This window comes from Mus caroli, chromosome 1, assembly GCF_900094665.2.
Source record: "Mus caroli chromosome 1, CAROLI_EIJ_v1.1, whole genome shotgun sequence".
Classification (NCBI taxonomy): Eukaryota; Metazoa; Chordata; class Mammalia; order Rodentia; family Muridae; genus Mus; species Mus caroli.
Genome location: NC_034570.1, coordinates 33,423,111 through 33,442,074, shown reverse-complemented (window position 1 = coordinate 33,442,074; position 18,964 = coordinate 33,423,111). Strand labels below are relative to the sequence as shown.

Genomic DNA, 18,964 nt, shown 5'->3' with positions numbered 1-18,964 from the left:
AATCTGTTGGTGGCCTTTTTGTCTTATTGACAGTGTCTTTTGCCTTACAGAAGCTTTGCAATTTTATGAGGTCCCATTTGTCAATTCTTGATCTTACAGCACAAGCCATTGCTGTTCTGTTTAGGAATTTTCCCCCTGTGCCCATATCTTCGAGGCTTTTCCCCACTTTCTCCCCTATCAATTTCAGTGTCTCTGGTTTTATGTGGAGGCCTTTGATCCACTTAGACTTGAGCTTTGTACAAGGAGATAAGAATGGATCAATTCACATTCTTCTACATGATAACTGCCAGTTGTGCCAGCACCATTTGTTGAAAATGCTGTCTTTTTTCCCATGGATGGTTTTAGTCCCTTGTCAAAGATCAAGTGACCATAGGTGTGTGGATTCATTTCTGGGTCCTCAATTCTATCCTATTGATCTACCTGCCTGTCATTGTACCAGTACTGATCCTAGATTATGGGTAGTGTTCGCTGGCCTGGCTGTCTCCCTGGTACTAAGGTTACAAAACCAGATGTCGGATCCAAACCCAAGGCCTCACATTTTTTCCAGCAGGCACTTTATCTGCTGCTGAGCCATCTCCACAGTCCCTTCCCATAGATTTCAGAGAAGGCTAATGCATGGTTTAGTTTGGTTTGGTTTGGTTTGGCTTCCTTGTGTCCCATGGTCCTTGAATATTGAGGGCTCTCTTTCTCTACTTAAACAGACTCCATCTGAGAAGTCAGATGCACCCACGGATATCAACTCTTCAGTTTTATATTTTATTCTGGGCCTCCACTGTGAAGAGGATAAAAAGGCTCTGGAAGGCATCGTCCCAGCGGCACCCAGCAGCACCTTGAAGAGGCAGCTTCCCAGTGATGCCCAGGACGATGAGGAGCTCAAAGCGAATACTCCTGAGAAGATTCCCAAGAAAGGTCAGCCGGCCGCTTCTTGCCGTTATGTTCTGAAATCAAAGGGGTAGAGTATTAGTACTCAGCCGGTCGATCGATCGTAGAAGGATCTCCACACAAGTGAAATCCATAAGGAAATGAGGAGACCAGCTTCTTTTCTAGAGCTAACTTTGCAGGGACTTTATATTGAAAAGGAGAGCCTGGCGTGGTGGTGCACACCTTTAATCCCAGCACTCGGGAGGCAGAGGCAGGCGGATTTCTGAGTTCGAGGCCAACCTGGTCTACAGAGTGAGTTCCAGGACAGCCAGGGCTACACAGAGAAACTCTGTCTCGAAAAACCAAAACAGAAAAAGAAAAAGAGAACACTTAGATGAAATTTTAATTGTCCTGAATGTGTACCAACTTGATCAATTTTTCTTTTATATTTGTTGGAATATGAATGTATATGATACTATCCATATAATATATATGTATATATAATCAGTATCATTTGCTAGCACTGATGTTGACACTTTTTATCCTGAAGAAATAAATTCATTGTATGGTGTCTCTCAGAAGTCCAGATATTAGTTATAATGTTTGAAACTTTTTCAGATGCAGACTCTCTACCTCAGAGGAATGCGAGCTCGTTAGAGGAAGAGCCAGAGTTCACAATCGATGCGACCGACTTTGAGTGTGCGCTGTGCATGAGGTAGACTGGTGCAGAACATGTGCAGTTCTTTAAAAATAGAACGCCTTTCTGAATTCTATGACTGAGTGTTCAGTACTACTAGTGAATACAACACACGCGCGCGCGAGTGTGTGTGTGTGTGTGTGTGTGTGTGTGTGTGTGTGTGTGTGTTTCTCAATTTGAGTTACTATTGTTGTGGTAAAACAATGCTAATAATCAAGTTGGGCAGGACAGTGTTTATTTGGCTTATACTTCCAGGTCATAGTCCATCACTGGAGGAAGTCAGGATAGGAACCTAAGCAGGGCAGGAGCCTGGAGGCAGGAGCTGATGCACAGGCCATGGAGGGATGCTGCTTACTGGCTTGCTCTCCATGCTTGCTCAGCCTGCTTTTTATAGAACACAAAGGTGGTACTGCCCACAATGCCCTGGCCCCTGCCACATCTAGAAAATGCTCTCCAGCCTTGCCTACAATCTTAATGGAGGTATCTTCTCAATAGGGGTCTCCTTTGTTCAGATGACTCTAGTTGTGTCAAATTTAACATAAAATTAGCACAATATGTATCACCAGTTATTGATTTATTTTCTAAAACTCCAGTGAAGATGTAAAGGAGAAGTGGACGTGAATGACTCTGGGCTTGCATGGAAGCTGTGTAAGGCATCCTTTTAAAATAGGCAGCTTACCTGAAAGTCTATTCTGGAAAGTCATATCTTTCTGAAAACTCATGGCCTTCTTTCCAGGCTGCTCTTTGAACCTGTCACTACACCCTGCGGACATACGTTTTGCCTCAAATGCCTCGAGCGTTGCCTGGACCACGCCCCTCATTGTCCACTGTGCAAAGACAAGCTTTCAGAGGTGAGTGGCTCCCGAGAGGAAGCCTCTTCTTGTGCTTTGGCGGGTGCCTCAGGCTTTCCTTCCACCACCTACCGTTAAAAATCAGATTTGATTGAAGATGGGCCATTTCCTTGTCTTTCATAAATCAAAACCATAAAGAAGCATTAGATGCAGAAGTAGCTAAGTATTAGAGCAGTTTCCGGGTATAAATCATTGAGATAGATTGAAAACAGCTAGGAGAATATATATGTGGAGTATATGTCCACTCCAAACGGTTTGATACTTACAGTGCATTTAGTGTGTGTCTGGGCTGTTTCTTACTGCTGCCAAGTCTCTTTTATGCCCTTTCCACTTAGTTGTTACTGTGTTTGGTCTGAAACCAAATTCAGTAAAATGTAGGGTGTATAGGGAAGCTATTTGTTGCTATTTATCCAAAATGTAAACTCTTGAGTCCATGTGTATTGAGCATGCAGATAAGATAGAGGGCATTGCAGAGCTGTGTGCTGTGTGCTGGCTCTGTTGTTCTCATTCACTTTCCATGATGCAAATTCTTTAGCCTCTTGGAGGGGTAAGGACTTCTTTCACACCCTCAAGTTGAGACTGGCAATCTTTGTTTTAATTATATTTCAGAAATATGCAACCTGCAATCGCTAGAGTAATGTGTGTTTTTCCCTTCCTTTCTCACCCTCTAGCACACACTAAACACACACACTGAGACACACTCCTATGCCTGAATTAGCTTTTTAAAAATATCTGACATGGCAAGAGAGGGTGTTAAAATGAAAGAAAACTTAGAGTGATTGTAACTTTTTAAAAATTTTTTTAAAGATTTATTTATTTATTATATTTAAATACACTGTAGCTGTCTTCAGACACTCCAGAAGAGGGAAACAGATATCCTTACAGATGGTTGTGAGCCAATATGTGGTTGCTGGGATTTGAACTCAGGATCTTCCGAAGAGTAGTCAGTGCTCTTAATCACTGATCCATCTAACCAGCCCTGACTGTAACTTTTAATTCATGTTCAAATAAGTCATCACCATGAGGAGCTGTCTAAATGAGTGCATGCTTGTGGTACCAAGTTAAATGGCAGTGTACATGCTTGTGTTACTAAGTTACATGGCAGTGTACATGCGTGTGTTACTCAGTTGCATGGCAGTGTGCATGCTTGTGTTACTAAGTTGCATGGCATAGCCCCTTTCTGAACTTTGCAGAGGTCACAGGATGGTTATTAGTGTTGGGCTATGCACATGTGTGATGACTTTAGAGAAATTCTGAGCATGCGTGGTGGTTCACTAGGGAGTATCTCTGTGGTCTTCCCCAAGCTATTATCATTCTTTGCTGACAAGCACATGTCCCCTGCTGCTTTATGCATGCCTGTTCCCAGGGTCCTGAAGACGACTCCCTTATGCCTAGGAAAACAAAAAGCTTGTCCCAAAACCATTCATAACACAGGCATTGTACGACTTTTTCCACTGTCTCATGAGGGGGTGTGCAAAGAAGGGAAGCCTGGCACATACATGGTGAATGTGGATGAAAATATCACAGAAATACCCATGGCTCTGTGTGCTAACCAGAATATCTATCAAGACTTTCTTTCTTTTCTTTTCTTTTTTGTTGCTTGTTGTTGTTGTTGTTGAAACAGGTTCCTCTGTATAGCCCTGACTGCCCTAGGACTCACTCTGTAGACCAGGATGACCTCACACTCAGAAATCCACCGACCTCTGCCTCCCAGGTTCTGGGATTAAAGGTGTACACCATTACTACTAGGCACAGTAAAGTTTTTCAAAGAGAAAAAAAACAAGACCCATTCTGTAGGTTTGATAACTATAAGCCTCTTCAGTACAAAGACGTCTAGACATCAGTTTTTATTGGATTGTCAGAGAGTGCTAGTGACTCAAACAGCAAATGCCAGACAACCCTTTCTCTCATGTACAGCACAAATCCTGCAGGCCACACACAGGGCTAAGCTTTGTCCTTCAGGACAAATTAACATTCACCATCATTTTCCATACCGTTTCTGTTATAGCTGTTGGCAACCAGAAATTTTAATGTAACTGTTCTGACTGAAGAACTGATATTCCGATACTTACCAGATGAGTTATCTGACAGAAAGAGGGTCTATGATGAAGAGATGTCAGAGCTGTCCAAGTAAGTGCTTATGTCATGCGAGCTTTGTCCTTGGTGCAGAATAATAAGGAAAATCTTTGTTAATAAGAGCCAAGCCTTAGATTTTGTTTTGGCTTTTTTTTATAATAGAATTGTTTAGTCTTTGAATGGAAAAAAAAAATTTAGTTGCAAAATATCTGTGGAAATTTAATTGTAAGTAATAATAAGAAAGATTTCAAAATATATTGTTGGAAAGTTATATATTTGTTTTCTGTATTTAAATAACTTTCTGAATGGAAAGACAAAAGTCTGAATAGCAAGCAGGATTGTGACACATGATTTCTTCTCTGTGGCTGGTTAAAGTTTGGTGTTTCCAAACAGACCTGGCCGATCATTCATTCTTACTTATGTCTGTTACGTGGTTTTTGCTTTGTGAAGTATTTTTAAGGGTGATTCAGCTGTAACCTTTACAAGTGCAGTAACATAACTCAGGATGCTGTCTCTCATCAAATTAAATATGGCAGACTTGGCTTAAAACCTGGCTAAGCAGAGACCTTTCTTATGCCAGGATCCTGCTCACTCAGCCCTGAGTCAGGCTCAGATTTTATTTGGTTGGCAGGTTTCGAGTGTTGTAGCAACTTCTTGCTTCTGCTCTGAACAGCTTACACTTCTAAGTCAACATTTCCTCTCGCTCTGCAGTCTGACCAGAGATGTGCCCATCTTTGTGTGTGCCATGGCCTTCCCTACGGTTCCTTGCCCTCTCCATGTGTTCGAGCCCCGCTACCGGCTCATGATAAGGAGATGCATGGAAACTGGCACCAAGCGGTTTGGCATGTGTTTATCCGCGGAGAACGCAGGGTAAGGAACTGCATCTCAAGGCTCCTAAGGAAGTCCTTGCTTCCTCCTTTTCTTGAAGAACAACTATGCCTGGAACCACCCCCCACACACACACACACACACACCTTTTTTTTTCACCAGTTACTTCCACAAAGTATAAGCTTAAGGCTAGCCAAAATACCACCCCGCCTTTTCTAGTGTCATCTCTGCCCTTTCTGTTTACCCCTTAATCACATTCACAAGTCCACCTCTGTGTCACCACCCGCACCACCCTCGGCCTGCAGTTCTCTCCTTGCTCACCTATGCACAGAGCTCTGGTCTAGAAGAAAGACTGCTTACATCATCAGTGAAGCTTTGCTCAGTCTCCACAGCTCTAATGTTTTCAATCCTATGCAAACTGTGCCATGAGAGGCCACCTCTTGTTGCTCCACATTAGTTGCCTGGAGAGGATGCTGTGAAGCGGTAGCCAGCTGGGGCCTGCCTTGGAGACCTGAGTCCCTTCCTGTCCTAAAAGAGGCCTTATAGTGCCATGTGGGCATGACCGTGTGAGGTTACACATCCAAGTGCCAGCTGGCTGTGCAGATACTTCTAGAGGAATCTGGACGGGAAAAAAGCCACCTCCTTTATGCTGAGACCTGCTACAAGAGAAGCTGGGATGTGTATCCTGTCCATGTGCCCAGGAGGAAGAGGAGAATATATTATAAAGGCCACTCAATGGCTTCTACCATGAATACCCAGGGAAAAATAATTTTTAAGAGAATATACATATATGAAGAAAATCCTAAGATTGATATCCTTGAAGCTGTGTCTGAAAGACCATGTTAATGGATGCTAAGACTCGGTCCCATAGAAAGGCCATTTCTATCCAACTAACTCATTGCATTGACATCCCAAGAGGATTTTGTTTGCCCATTTCAGAATCAATGAGATAGGCAAAGGACCAAGACCAGATAGTTTTGAATAAATCAAATGACCAGAAGGAAGGACCCTCCGATAATATCAGAATCATAAGCCATAGTCAACAGACTATGGAGGTCAGAACATAGCTGCTCAAATATGAACTCCAAATGTGTGTGTAATTGCACGAAAGAGAGAGGCTATTATGGAATAAGGGGCAGTCTAAATAGGACAACAAAGGTTTCTTCCCTACTTTAATAGTTTGTATGTTTTTAACAGATCATTGCTATGAAAACCAAAAACATCCGAAAATGTTTTTAAAAGTTAAAGAGAAAGTGTAAGAGATTATTTTCAGAATTAGGAGCAAGCCAAGATTTTTTCTATGTAAGACACTGTGCACAGTACAATGCAGTAAATCAGTGTATGTTACAGTTTGTCTCATCAGAAGTCAATGAAAGTGGGGTGACAGAGCTCCATCAGCTACACCAAGAGAGTGAACAGTGGGGAACAAGAAGCAGCTCCGGATACGTGATGAACCGTGGTCCTCGAACACGTCAGAGAGCAGGGGGCACTCAGGTCCCTCTAGGAAAGGAGAAGGGAGCCAGGGAGATAAGGGTGCATTTGAATTCCACTAGTGTTTAAAGGCACATTGATGGCCATTTGTGGATCCGCATGAGACTGCATCTGCTGGGAGCTGCAGGCAAGAAAAATTTTTATCCCTCCTGGGTTCTTGTCTGCAGACAGGATAGGGTGTTCGTGGATGGGACGGGCTCTGCAGCTGAGGCAGACATGGGAGAGCTGACATTCGGAGGTTGTTTGAGGATAGCTAGAAAACACAAGACATCTTCAGGGTGCCTCCACATCTACTGCAGGCAGGAATGAGGTAGTTCTGTGGGGTAACCAGGAAGAGAAAGGTTTTATTAGATATAAAATTGGTTTGTGACTTGAGAATCTAGATAACATCTTTAGTTTGGAGATATATAGTGCAGTTGGTCACAATAAGAAGGTAGGAATCAGGCATCTTAGGATTCAAATCTTGACTCTAAATCTTAGTGTAATCTTAATAAGCCTCCATGTTCCGTGAGCTTAGGCAAGCACACACTATATACTGCTGTGTGTACCAACACGATGGTATATGTACTATCAACGACACACTGGTAAGAGTTTTAGTAACAAGCATGGGTAAGCACTCCAGAGTGAGAGTAGATGCAGCTACGGATGATAACCTGCATAGCCCATCATGTGAGAAGCAGGCAGAAGAACGGCGTGGAGGACCAGAGAGGTCAGAGAGCACAGAAGAGCAGAAGAAGATGTGAGTTCAGTGGTAGGGTGTGTGGGATGGTGGGGTAGAAAAGGGAGGCAGAGAGACCCAGGCAGTGACTACAGACTGCCTGCCTCAGGACTTGGCATGGGACAATGCAGGTAAATGTGGGGATGCTCTGGGGGCAGGAAAGAGTACCTGAGCAGCACCAAATCCTGAGCTTATAAGTGCCACTCAGATACTCTCTGCCAGCAGGGCCTGGCCAAGCTGCTGAAGTACCATGTTTAAGATTTGGTCTCATCTCATAGCCACCGTCCCCAATGCCCACAGTACTCAACAGAAGGACACATTATCTCTTGGGAGAATAATCTTGGTGGTCTGATGCAGGAACCCCCGTTTGTTCACACTGACTTTACACTCCTCTAAAAGCCAGACTTCAGAGGGAAATGGAAGCAGCTGCATTTTTAAAACCTTCGTCTCTTCCCAAACTCTCTTTCAGGATTTCAGAGTATGGATGCATGCTGGAGATAAAGGATGTCAGGACTTTCCCTGATGGAAGCTCTGTTGTGGATGCAATCGGGATCAGCCGCTTCAGAGTCCTAAGCCACCGCCACCGAGATGGCTACAACACGGCGGACATCGAGTACCTGGAGGATGAGAAGGTGAGGGTCATCAGCATCCCTCATCCTGTGTTCCTGTCCGCTGTGGAAAAACATCACTAGGTTCTGCTTACAGGGTTATATCCTCCTTAACCCAGCACTTGACCTGTTACTCTCTGCATTCTTACCTGAGTTAGGGCCAGTAGAGAAGTCTCCTAAAATACAGTGCCTTTTACTGCCTTTAGGGGATATGGGCTTGTTGTCCATGTTTGTTATTCTAGCCAGGGGACTGGCCTATAAAGGCCAGATACTTCCCAGCTGGCATTCTGTCTCTGGTTCCTTCATCCATAGAGTCTGTTGATGGTGCACTGAAAGTGTTGCAAAATAAATTATGCCTCTAGAGAAGATGTGTAGGCATGTTTGCCTCTTCACTCTACCCTAAAGAGCATGGCTTAGCTATGTGTAGCATCCATCTGTAGCCCTGGATTCTCTACATTGCTGAGGAAGGAATGGTTGAGCCCATGTTTGAGGCCAGCCTGGGCAACTTATCTTGACACTATTTCAAAAACCAAACAGTAGAGCACAGAAACTTTCTATTAGGTCAGGTAATCTATAGATGACTCAAGATGTAAGAGGCATGGACATGTGTTCACTATATGCAAATAGTACATCATTTCATATGGAGTTGTGCATCTAAGGGAGATACCGTGGCTCAGCTCCCATAGATACTAAGGAATGATTGTGCTTTAGGCCCTGAAAGTCCCGTGGTCTCTCCTACAACTACTAGTCTCTATTCTTAAGATTAAAAGGCCGCAGTAGACCATACAGAAATGAGCCTGCTAGGCTGGTTTTCAATACAAGGTTATTTATAAAAACACTGTGGGGGTTGCTAGAGAGATGGGTCTATGGCTAAGAGCACTGGCTTCTCTTCTAGAGGACTCAAATTCTGTCCACATTGTTACTCATAGTGTCTTGTCTCTCAGGCTCCTAGAAATCTTAGGAGTCCCCAGAGATGTACTACATACTTGTGGTGGACAGACATGCATGTAGGCAAAACACCTACATAAAATAAAGAATTGGGAAAAAAAATACTTAAAAACATGGCCAGCATTTGAGTCCCAAGCAGTGATTCTTTATGTGGCTCAGAGTGAGGCATGTCATAAAATAGTAGTGGTTTACAGGCCTTCTGAAGCTAGTATAAAAGTCTCCCACCTCTTGAGAATTATTTTTACCTAATAGAATCAACGGCATGCATCCTTTGACAAATAAGCAAGGTATTTTGAACAGATCCTCATAAAGATGTGCAGAGATGCACACACTGTCTCATTCATACCTAAGAGTGGAAATGGTCTAGACAGCCCTCAGACAGATGGATAAGCTAGTCCAGTCCACATACTGTGGAGATTTGACACCACCAACAACACATAATGAACTGGTGCTCTAATATCATGAATCTCACAGACATGATGAGAGAGCCAAGCACGTGAGCGTGCAGACTGCATATTTACTATACACAGACAGCAGGCCAAGTGTCGTCTCTTGTACATTTCCAGGAATAGCAAAAGCATGGGCTGGAGACAGAATATGTAGGGTGGACTTTGTATCTGACGGGAGGGTATCTTAGGGTTTTACTGCTGTGAACAGACACCATGACCAAGGCAACTCTTATAAGGGCAACATTTAATTGGGACTGACTTACAGGTCCAGAGGTTCAGTCCATTATCATCGAGGTGGGAGCATGGCAGCATCCAGGCAGGCATGGTGCAAAGCTGAGAGTTCTACATCTTCATCCAAAGGCAGACAGGAGAAGACTGGCTTCCAGGGGGCTAGGATGAGGATCTTAAAGCCCACCCTGACAATGATGCATTTCTTCCAAAACGGCCACAAATACTCCAACAAGGCCACACCTCCTAATAGTGCCACTCCCCTGGGTTAAGCATATTCAAACCACCACAGTGGTTAGGGAGTCTTTCTCGATCTGGTTCAATGTGGTAGCCTAATGGTTACCCTGCCTTGTACAGTGGACGAAATTCCTTGAGCCTGTGTGTGTGGGGGGGTACTTCTTATATATAACTTATGTAATTAAAAATAATTATTAGGAGGAAATACATTGAGTTATTGCATCTCTCTTTTAAATTTTTGGTGGAAATCTGAAATATGGATGTAAAAGTATGTGCCCCCTTACATCACACGAGAAGCCACACAGGAGACGTGGACACATGTTCATTGAAGTGGAATCACACCCAGAATGCAGGCTCTGTCACTTCAGCTGCTGCTTCTGGTGCCTGTGGCCCTGAGAGCCTCATATATCAAAGGCCCTCAGGGAGCCCAACTCCAGGGCCTCCAGACCGTGGGGCTGGCTGCAGACATGTACAAGTCCCTGTGCTAGTTCTGCAGACAGATCTGACAAAGCATTATTCAGATTGCTGTAGATGACACCTTGTTTTTAATGGTGTATGGATCTACTGTAAACCTGGCTTTAAAAGCTGCTTGTGAAGTAATTTTTAAAGGAAACCCCTGTTGCCTATGAATGTTGTTCTACATAAGGCACACCAATGACAGTTCTGTTTGTTACCATTCCTGTGGGTTTTGTAGCTGCTAGAATGTTCTATCCAGAATAGACCCAGATGGTTGATTCCCCTTTACAAGGCTGTGATCATGGCTGACATGCACACATGAGAGCCAGCAATGAAGAAGACAAGACAAGACCAACCGCCAGTCCCGTGTTCCTCCTGCTCTGCCCTGCTGTCCTAAGCAGGACTGACGAAGAGCTAAATGATTGGGTGGACGGTGAGGAGAACCAGAAGCCAGGCATGCACACAACAGCATGGCTGGGTGGTAGCTGATGTGGGAGCTGCAGTTTTGTTCCTAGCACATCTGCTGGAATGTGATTTGGTGATAGGAAAAGAGTGTGAAATGCCAGATTCAGACGTCTTGTTCTGCTCCTGGGAAACTATCCAGAGAATACAATACCTAACAAAGCACTCTCTTGTCTATATTTATGTATTTGTTATTTCGTGTGTGCATGTGCACACACATACCACACACCAGAGTGTGCATGTGGAGGTCAGAGCACAGCTTTCAGGAGTCTGGGCTTTCCTTTTACCATGTGGGTTCTGAGGTTATCGGGCTTACTGTTTCGCATATTTTACGGAGTTATGTTTCTGGTTCCTTTGCATACATATTTATATTACTGACATTTTAAAATAAATTGTCAGTATATTAAAATACATCTTATGTATATGACTAAATCATTTGTGATATATCAAATATGCAAATTTCACCCATTGAAAATTATTTATAACATTGGATATGTGCTTATGTTAGTCTTAAAAGAAAAATTAGGATGCCATCAGTAGACCTCGGGTATGTCAAAATGCACAAAGTTTTTATATGAATTTTGTGTAATAGTAGTGGATTAGTGAAGGAATAAATGTCACACGTCCATTTAGCTGTCAGAGGTCACCAACCTGTGGAGACTGTGTCTGGGTGATTTTCTAAAATGCCTATCTCTCTTTCCCGGCCAGGTGGAAGGTCCAGAGTTTGAAGAACTTACCGCCCTCCATGAGTCTGTTTACCAGCAGTCTGTTTCCTGGTTTGCTTCACTCCAGGATCACATGAAGAAACAAATTCTTAGCCATTTCGGGTCGATGCCAGACAGGGAGCCAGAGCCACAGGTAGGCTTTCCTTCCTTCTCTCCTGATGCAGCTCCTCCCCGCAGTCATGTGATGATGCCCATCGTCCTGACAGAGAGTTCAGCAGTGCTGTACTCAGCCATGAGGATGAGCTGGCTCGTGTAGCCGCTGCGCAGAGAAGACCTAGCTTGGCAGCCTGTGCCTTGTGCAGCACAATAAATAGATGTTTTCTAGCCATGCCTGAAGATCAGGACAGAACTCAGAACAGATCAGAACAGGGATGGTGCCACCTGCAGTGAGCTGGGTCCAACTTCATCAATTAACAATCAAGGCAGTCCTGTGTAGACATGGCCAATTTGAATGAGGTAATCCCTCAATTGAGACTCCTACAGATGAGTCTAGGCCATATCTTTGTGACAGCTGGAGCCAACCAGGGCAGTTGCTACCTTGCATTTCATTTTTAAAACAATCAGTAAATAAATGTTGGCATTGGATTAGGGCAGGATTTCCAGCATTTTCTGAAATGGCCCTAAACACCCTGTATTTATATGCGAGTGGCATTCTCAACATTGATTGTTACATAAATTCAGAATATCATTTGGTTCTGAAAAACACTGAAGATGCGCTGTGTCCTGCAGCATCACACACTCAGCCAAGATTTATTCTCTTATGTAAAAATAAACAATCACATCTATCTAATTAATGTTGTATTTACTTTAATCTTTAGTAACAGATACAATTATACATGTATAAAAGACTTGTTTAAGAATCCATGTACTCATGACTTATTATTAGTAAATGTTTGATCTGTATTGATAGATGCAAGGTACCTCTGTTCCTAGACTTGTAAAATGTTCTTAGTGTGAAAATGTCATGAACGTAAGACAAATAGGAGTCCTGCTTTAGACTCCAAAATCATGTCCATGTCCTCGCCCTCCCTACCACTCCCTTCTGCCACTGTGCTGTGCCTCAGTTTCAAAAGGATGGTAATAAGGCCAATCGATTAAATTAATCTGTAATTGGTAGGAGCACTGTTTCTACCACGGCTGCAATACATTGCCACTAACATAGTGCCATTGTCAATACTGGGATATTATTTTACAATGGTGCTGTCAGAAGCCCAGCAGGTGTCTCCCTTGACCTAGCAATGATACCGCCCTCTGCTGGTTGTAGGAAAGACTCAGCTCCTGGCATTGTCCACCTCTGAGGAGGCTTGCCTTCCTTGGTGTTGTTCATTCCCTGTACAGTGCTCCAGTTCTAGCCTTTCATCTGTGTCACATCCCCCCACCCCCGGCCACAGCCCCAGAAGGACTATGTGGCTACATTGGTCCATTAGGATAATCTGCCTGTTGTAAAAACATGTTCACATCTTCAAAGTTCCCCATAGTCACAGGACTAAGGAAATAGACACTGAGCTCCTTGGAGACTGTTATTCTGCCAACTAGAAGGATTTTAACTAGTGAGGTACAACTAAGCATTCTATTCCCCCTCCTGTGGGATAAGGGAAGAGGAGAGTTTGAGTCCTCTCATGTTTCTTCAGTATCTGGGTTATAGGTAACATCCGAGGGGCAGCCCAGGACCTTCTTGGCAGTGACTTGAGATGCCCCTTTGAGCTTTGGCTGATGGGTGATTTCTGACCTCCAGTGAAATTATCCAACTCGCTAAAGCCACTTTCCCACCCAGTCCATTCTTCCTAGCTCCTGGTTGGTACCTCTTTAAAAGGACTAGAGGAGAATCCAGACCTTGTAGGCAGACAGGCTTGGCTGTCTTCGTTTCGGAATGAGGAAGAGGAGAAACAAGTTGAGAATCGCTGTTTGCTTACAGCTCAATCCAGAATGCTTTTTTGATTATGTGAAATAAAGGCAAACATGAGTACTCACATTGCACCCAAACAAAACTTTCACACGCCATCTGTATGTGTATAAATTTATGATAGTTACCACATGCAGTAATGTGTGCATATGTGTATTATACACCATTGGCCACATTGGCTTTAGGATCTTCTTTCTCCTGGCACTCTAACTCATCCAGATACACTTGACCTTGATAACATTACCCTTTAGCTAACCCACTTAGAACTTCAAAGGCAAGAGCATACATTGTTACAGAAGTAAAACGTATCGTCTCTCTTTCTGGTGGGTGGACATCATTATCTGGAGACTTGGGAGAGCAGAGGCAGCTAATTCATTGGAGTTCCCCTGAACAAGTTCTTCCTTTGTGTCCTTACCTGGCACCTTAAAACATGTGACTCGTATTCAACAGGAACTCTGCATTTTGAGGGTCTGATGAATGGTGACCTAGCCCTACAACAGAAGGTGGGGTTCTTGCCCATATTTGTTGGTTAAACAAAAGGCTGAATTTGGGAATGGCCTGTGTTGTAGGCATTAATTAATTTCTCCCCTTGTGTCTTTCACAGAGCAATTCTAGTGGCCCTGCCTGGTCCTGGTGGATTCTGGCCGTGTTGCCCTTGGAACGCAAGGCTCAACTGGCCATTCTCGGCATGGCCTCCCTGAAAGAGCGTCTTCTTGCCATTCGACGAATATTAGTCATCATTACACGTAAGCTGAATAGTCGCCAAGAAATGGCTAACAACACACAGAGAGATAATTGATTTTCCTCTAGATTAAGGTTGCCGGAAGCCCCTGTGTTTTTGAGTTCCAGAAACTGACAAATACCCGTCCTCTTCGGCACACTTTGTAAAATCTTGTCAATGTGGTGGTAAGTGGGACATTTGCCAAATACTGAATTTCTCATGCAGTAGAAGTCTATCTGCTAGACTTGGACACTGCAAGATTCGACTGAAGTTCAAGTAGAAGGTTCAGGTGAGAAATCCCTGAGAATCTCTTCAGAGCAGATGCGTCAGGACTACAGCTCACTGCAGTATGGGACGCTCACATGGGTGACATGTGACTTCCGTGTCAAAGGTGATTACAATCCTAGCTAGTATCTCAACGTGATAGGTGGACAATGCACGTGCCAGTGTTTAGACAGTGAGTGGGAACAGACATTAAGATATAAGCAAGCCAAAACTGGACTTGGGTTCTGTGTGTCGCCGTGAACTTGTTTGCAAAATTAATGAACTGAGTCACTACCCAGCCCTTACGGAAGACTTAAGTTATTACCGGGCAGAGCCGTGTTTGTGTTTCGTGTCCTGCTGTAACCCCAGGTGTTGTAAATTGCATGTTGTAATTAAATGAATGTAAAACTACAAGAAGATGTATCTTACATATAGAAAAGTCTGAGGATTGCCAGTATTTTGAGAATATATATTCATAAATACTCCAGAAGGGTAGTCAAAAATGAGTTAAGAGATGTGTGTCCATTGAGATGTCAAACATACAGCCAAACGCATTGTAAACAAAGTTTTATCTTTATTCAACTGGGAAATTTCCATCAGATAATGATAAGTGTAACTCCCGACCTCCAGTGCATGTTGGGAATATCACTTGGAATAACCCAGACATTCCTGCCGCCCGCTGCCTGAGCAGCTGGTGCCGACAGCCTGCTACTTAGTCTGTAAGATGTGCATCCGACTGACAATACCCTGCTGAGCAGCTCTCAGCGGCTCCTTCTGCTTTCTTCATTCAAGGTGTATGGGTTTAATTTAAATGTATATTTTATGATACAAAATGTTGATGGCTTATCAACCCATCAGGCATTTTATTAGAAAGCCGTAAGATCGCAGCAATGTTGATTTTATTGTTCTTTTCAGTAACTGAAACTTAGCTTCACCATGGGACTTCGAATAAAAACACGCATCTCATTTACTATGAACCTTTGACTTCACCCTTGAGAGGGGCTAAAAGCCCTTTTGAGCAAGGCATTCCACGCATTAAGAGTTCAACTCTATTTAGCATTTATGACATCATCTGACCACTTAAAACTGTAACTCTTGTGACAGAAATCCTTGACTAGAATTTGCTCATGGCAGTTAATGGGTTTTGAATTATTCTTTTTCTTTTTGGGGGGGAAAAAGTAGGAATTGGTATTGTTACTGTTTCTGTTTGGAAGTGTCTCTCCAGTGTGAATGTAGCTTCTCCACGACTCCTCTGGAAGTTCTGTCTGCGCTGAGTTAGTGTTGGGGAGGTTTTTCTCCTACCTGCTGACGTGCTAGCTTTTATAACCTACTGAGTTCAGAACCATTATGATGCTGCTCTTCCGGGTTCTGTCCACCTCTTTATTCCCCTCAGTGTTCTTATGTAAAAGCCCCCATGGCAGTGATGCTAAGGAGAACAACAGAAGTTTTTAGGATTCAGTGCTGAAGAGAATGTGGCATGATTGTCACGTTCTCTGTTACACATTGTACTGTTGGTAGCAGACCAGTAGTCACTGGGTACTTTTAGGGGATCCTTGGTTATTGGACAATTTCAGTAGCACAAAAGTTAAAGTACCACCATTGCCCCCAACCAAGGTAAGGACGTTCTATCTGAACTGTACTGGGTGTCAATTTATAAATGACAGCTAACAATGAATACCATTGAGAGAGAAGTTTACTGTTCCAGACAAAGAGAGGCTCATGGCCTAGGTTCTGTGAGAAGCAGTTATGTCAGGTGGCTAGGAGTGCAGGTGATTCTCAGGTTCCATTTGTATGGGTTTCAGTTTTAACAGTGATGGATTGTAATAGCATCAGGCAACAGAAGAGACCTTGACTACCCACCAAGCCCTTTCTTGATGGCATCATACTAGATGTGCAAAACCCTGTTTTCCAGAATTACAGATAACTCCAGAGCTCCTGTGCTAGCTGTGTGGCTGTGTAAAATGCCCCCCAATTCACTGTTATTCCTAGAACAAACTGGAGCAAGCTCTTTGGTCTGAGCCAACTAAGAATTTCGAGTTTCTTTCTCCATGGCTCTAACTGGGTTGCAGCAGCTCCTTCTGAACAAGTATGCACTCTAGGAAGAAAGGAACTCTGTAAGTCAGCAGACCAGGTCAGCAGACCCCATGCTGGGCTTAAGCAGTAACTCCCCCACCTTCCCCAACAATGGTTAGGAGTAGCAGGGTTTAGTACATTTCCCTAGTTTGTATGGAGATTAAAAGGAGACAAAGGATTTCCAAAGATGCTATGTTTGACTGGAATGCAGCAGGCAGGGTTTCCACAGACTGCAAAGCATAGAAGAAAAACCCATTCCTTAAACCTGATGTAGAAGAGGTCCCTCCCTATCAGTTGACAGTAACCTCAGTGGCTGCTCCTGCTTCTAATGAGGACATCCCTTAAGGCCAAGTGCACAGTACACAGTGGTCCTCTGCTCTCCACTCCCATACTGCCTAACAGCTTCTCTTTCCTGATGGTTATGCCTAGTGTAATTTGGAAGTTGAATAGCTGGGGTTGATTACAAAGTCAGCTTCATCTGGCCCAAAGCTCCTCACCCTTACTTTCAAGGCCAAGGTTCATAGTGAGTTCCTACAAGAGTGGGGCTGTTAACAGACTTGAACCTGTCGTATCCCACAGAATCCAAAAGGATGCTTACCTTTTGTTATAGGCCAGAGAAAACTCAAATAGTTTCTGATTCTGTTGGGTGAGACAGGAATTCCATCAGCCTTCACACAGCCCCTCATTGGTGTTTTTTTTTTTTTTCTTCTTTTTCCACTTCAACTTTGATGCTTTCCCCTTGGTACCTATTGGCATTCTGTAAATCACGCTACGTGGTAGTCTGAGTCATTTTCAGACTCCTCTTCATGGGGAGAGCATAGCAACAGACCAGCTGCACACTAGAATCACAGAGCAGCCAGGCCCCATTGCAGTGCCTGAGAAGACAAGATGGAGCTGTAGTAGACCTCTGTGTGTGTGTCCAGGTGTGCTGGTGGCTTTTCCAAGAAAAGACTTTCTCTGTGTGGATGTTTAAATGAGAAATGCACACACATGCAGACTCTAGTATCTGAACACTTGATCTGCACTTCGTGCCACTATTTGGCTGACATTATGGAGGCTTTAGCAGGTGCAGCCTTGCTGGAGTATGCATGTCTCTGGGGGTGGACTTTTGAGAGGTTATCGATTTGCCCCACTTGGAGTTGCTCTCTGTGCTTCACGTTGGCTGTTGAAGATGTGACCTCTCGGCTTGTTGCCATGACTCCTGTACCATATGGGCTGGCTTCCCCCACCCCCCTCTCTTTCTCTGTCTCTGTCTCTCTGTCTCTCTCTCTGTGTCTCTCTCGGCCATGGTGTTTATCAGAGCAACAGGAGAGTACACAGTGCACCTTCCCAACTGGAATATGACAGAAAGCTGGGCAAAGCTTGAGTACTGTGAACCATGTTGAAACCCTTGGTAAATCTTTGCTTTGTCTGCTTCCGCTGGGGTCCCCACTGCAGACAGCACTGTTTTCGCAGTAGACTTTCCACCCTATAAAGCTATTTCCTTGACCAGCATTCCTTCCATACAGCTTATACCGCAACACACTTTTGTCCACTGAGCTTTGGAAAAAGTGGCTAATCGGTATGTTGCAAAGCTGCCTAGTCCTGCCTCGTTCACTTGTGATACTTACCACCTGACTTACCTTACAGCTGACTTAGTACCCGTGAAATGATTGGTACCACTTGAGCATTGTGGATAACTTTTCTTTATTTAGAACAGGTTTGAACAAGTTAAGTCTCTATCAATTAACATTATGTGTCTTGCCTCTTTAGAGGTCAGTAGTGATGTGGAATATTCACCCAGCTTCCCGCTCTCGTTGGGGCAAAGATGCGAATAGCAACATTTGGCGTTTGTTGTTTCTTACACAAGACTGGTTTTTAAATGTTGCAAATGTTTACTTCATTGTATTCTTTTCCCTGTCCATTTCAACTCATTGAAATTGTGTATCTAATATGTGATATTTGGACTAGATAAAACGTAAAGTGTTGTAAATGTTTTCAAATAAATAATCACTCCCAGACAACAAGGTGAATGACGAGTTCTGTGGTCAAGCCAGTGTGGAAGATATTAAATTAGCTTTTTGGTGTGGTTCTAATGAACTGCCATAGACTTCTGGCTGGAAACCCTAGAACAATATCACTCCACAATCCTAGAAGTTGGAAGCCGAAGGCCAGGTGGTGGCACAGCCATGCTTCCTGTGACCTCAGGGAGACTTTCTCTTGCATCTTCTAGCTGACCCTCATGAGCGTTGGCTCTTAGATGAAGGTCTCAAATTTCTTGTTCATTAGTATATGGCCTTCTGCTCTCTTTGTGCTCAATGGTCTTCTTTGAATATATCTTTTACTTAATTATACCTAAAAACAGCAGTATTTTCACATAAGACTATGG

The 18,964-nt window shown here is 43.6% G+C and overlaps 1 protein-coding gene across 1 annotated transcript in view; it reads left to right on the top strand.

The window, feature by feature from the left end:
• Window positions 1-18,591, top strand: part of Lonrf2 (LON peptidase N-terminal domain and ring finger 2) — a 42,430-nt gene extending 23,839 nt beyond the window's left edge. Inside the window, exons 5-12 of the mRNA XM_021155427.2 lie at window positions 702-909; window positions 1,480-1,576; window positions 2,295-2,409; window positions 4,418-4,539; window positions 5,197-5,355; window positions 7,992-8,154; window positions 11,619-11,768; window positions 14,143-18,591. Coding sequence (XP_021011086.1) covers window positions 702-909; window positions 1,480-1,576; window positions 2,295-2,409; window positions 4,418-4,539; window positions 5,197-5,355; window positions 7,992-8,154; window positions 11,619-11,768; window positions 14,143-14,337 — 1,209 coding nt within the window. The 3' untranslated portion in view covers window positions 14,338-18,591. The remainder of the gene's footprint in view (window positions 1-701; window positions 910-1,479; window positions 1,577-2,294; window positions 2,410-4,417; window positions 4,540-5,196; window positions 5,356-7,991; window positions 8,155-11,618; window positions 11,769-14,142) is intronic.
• Window positions 18,592-18,964: the final 373 nt, after the last annotated feature.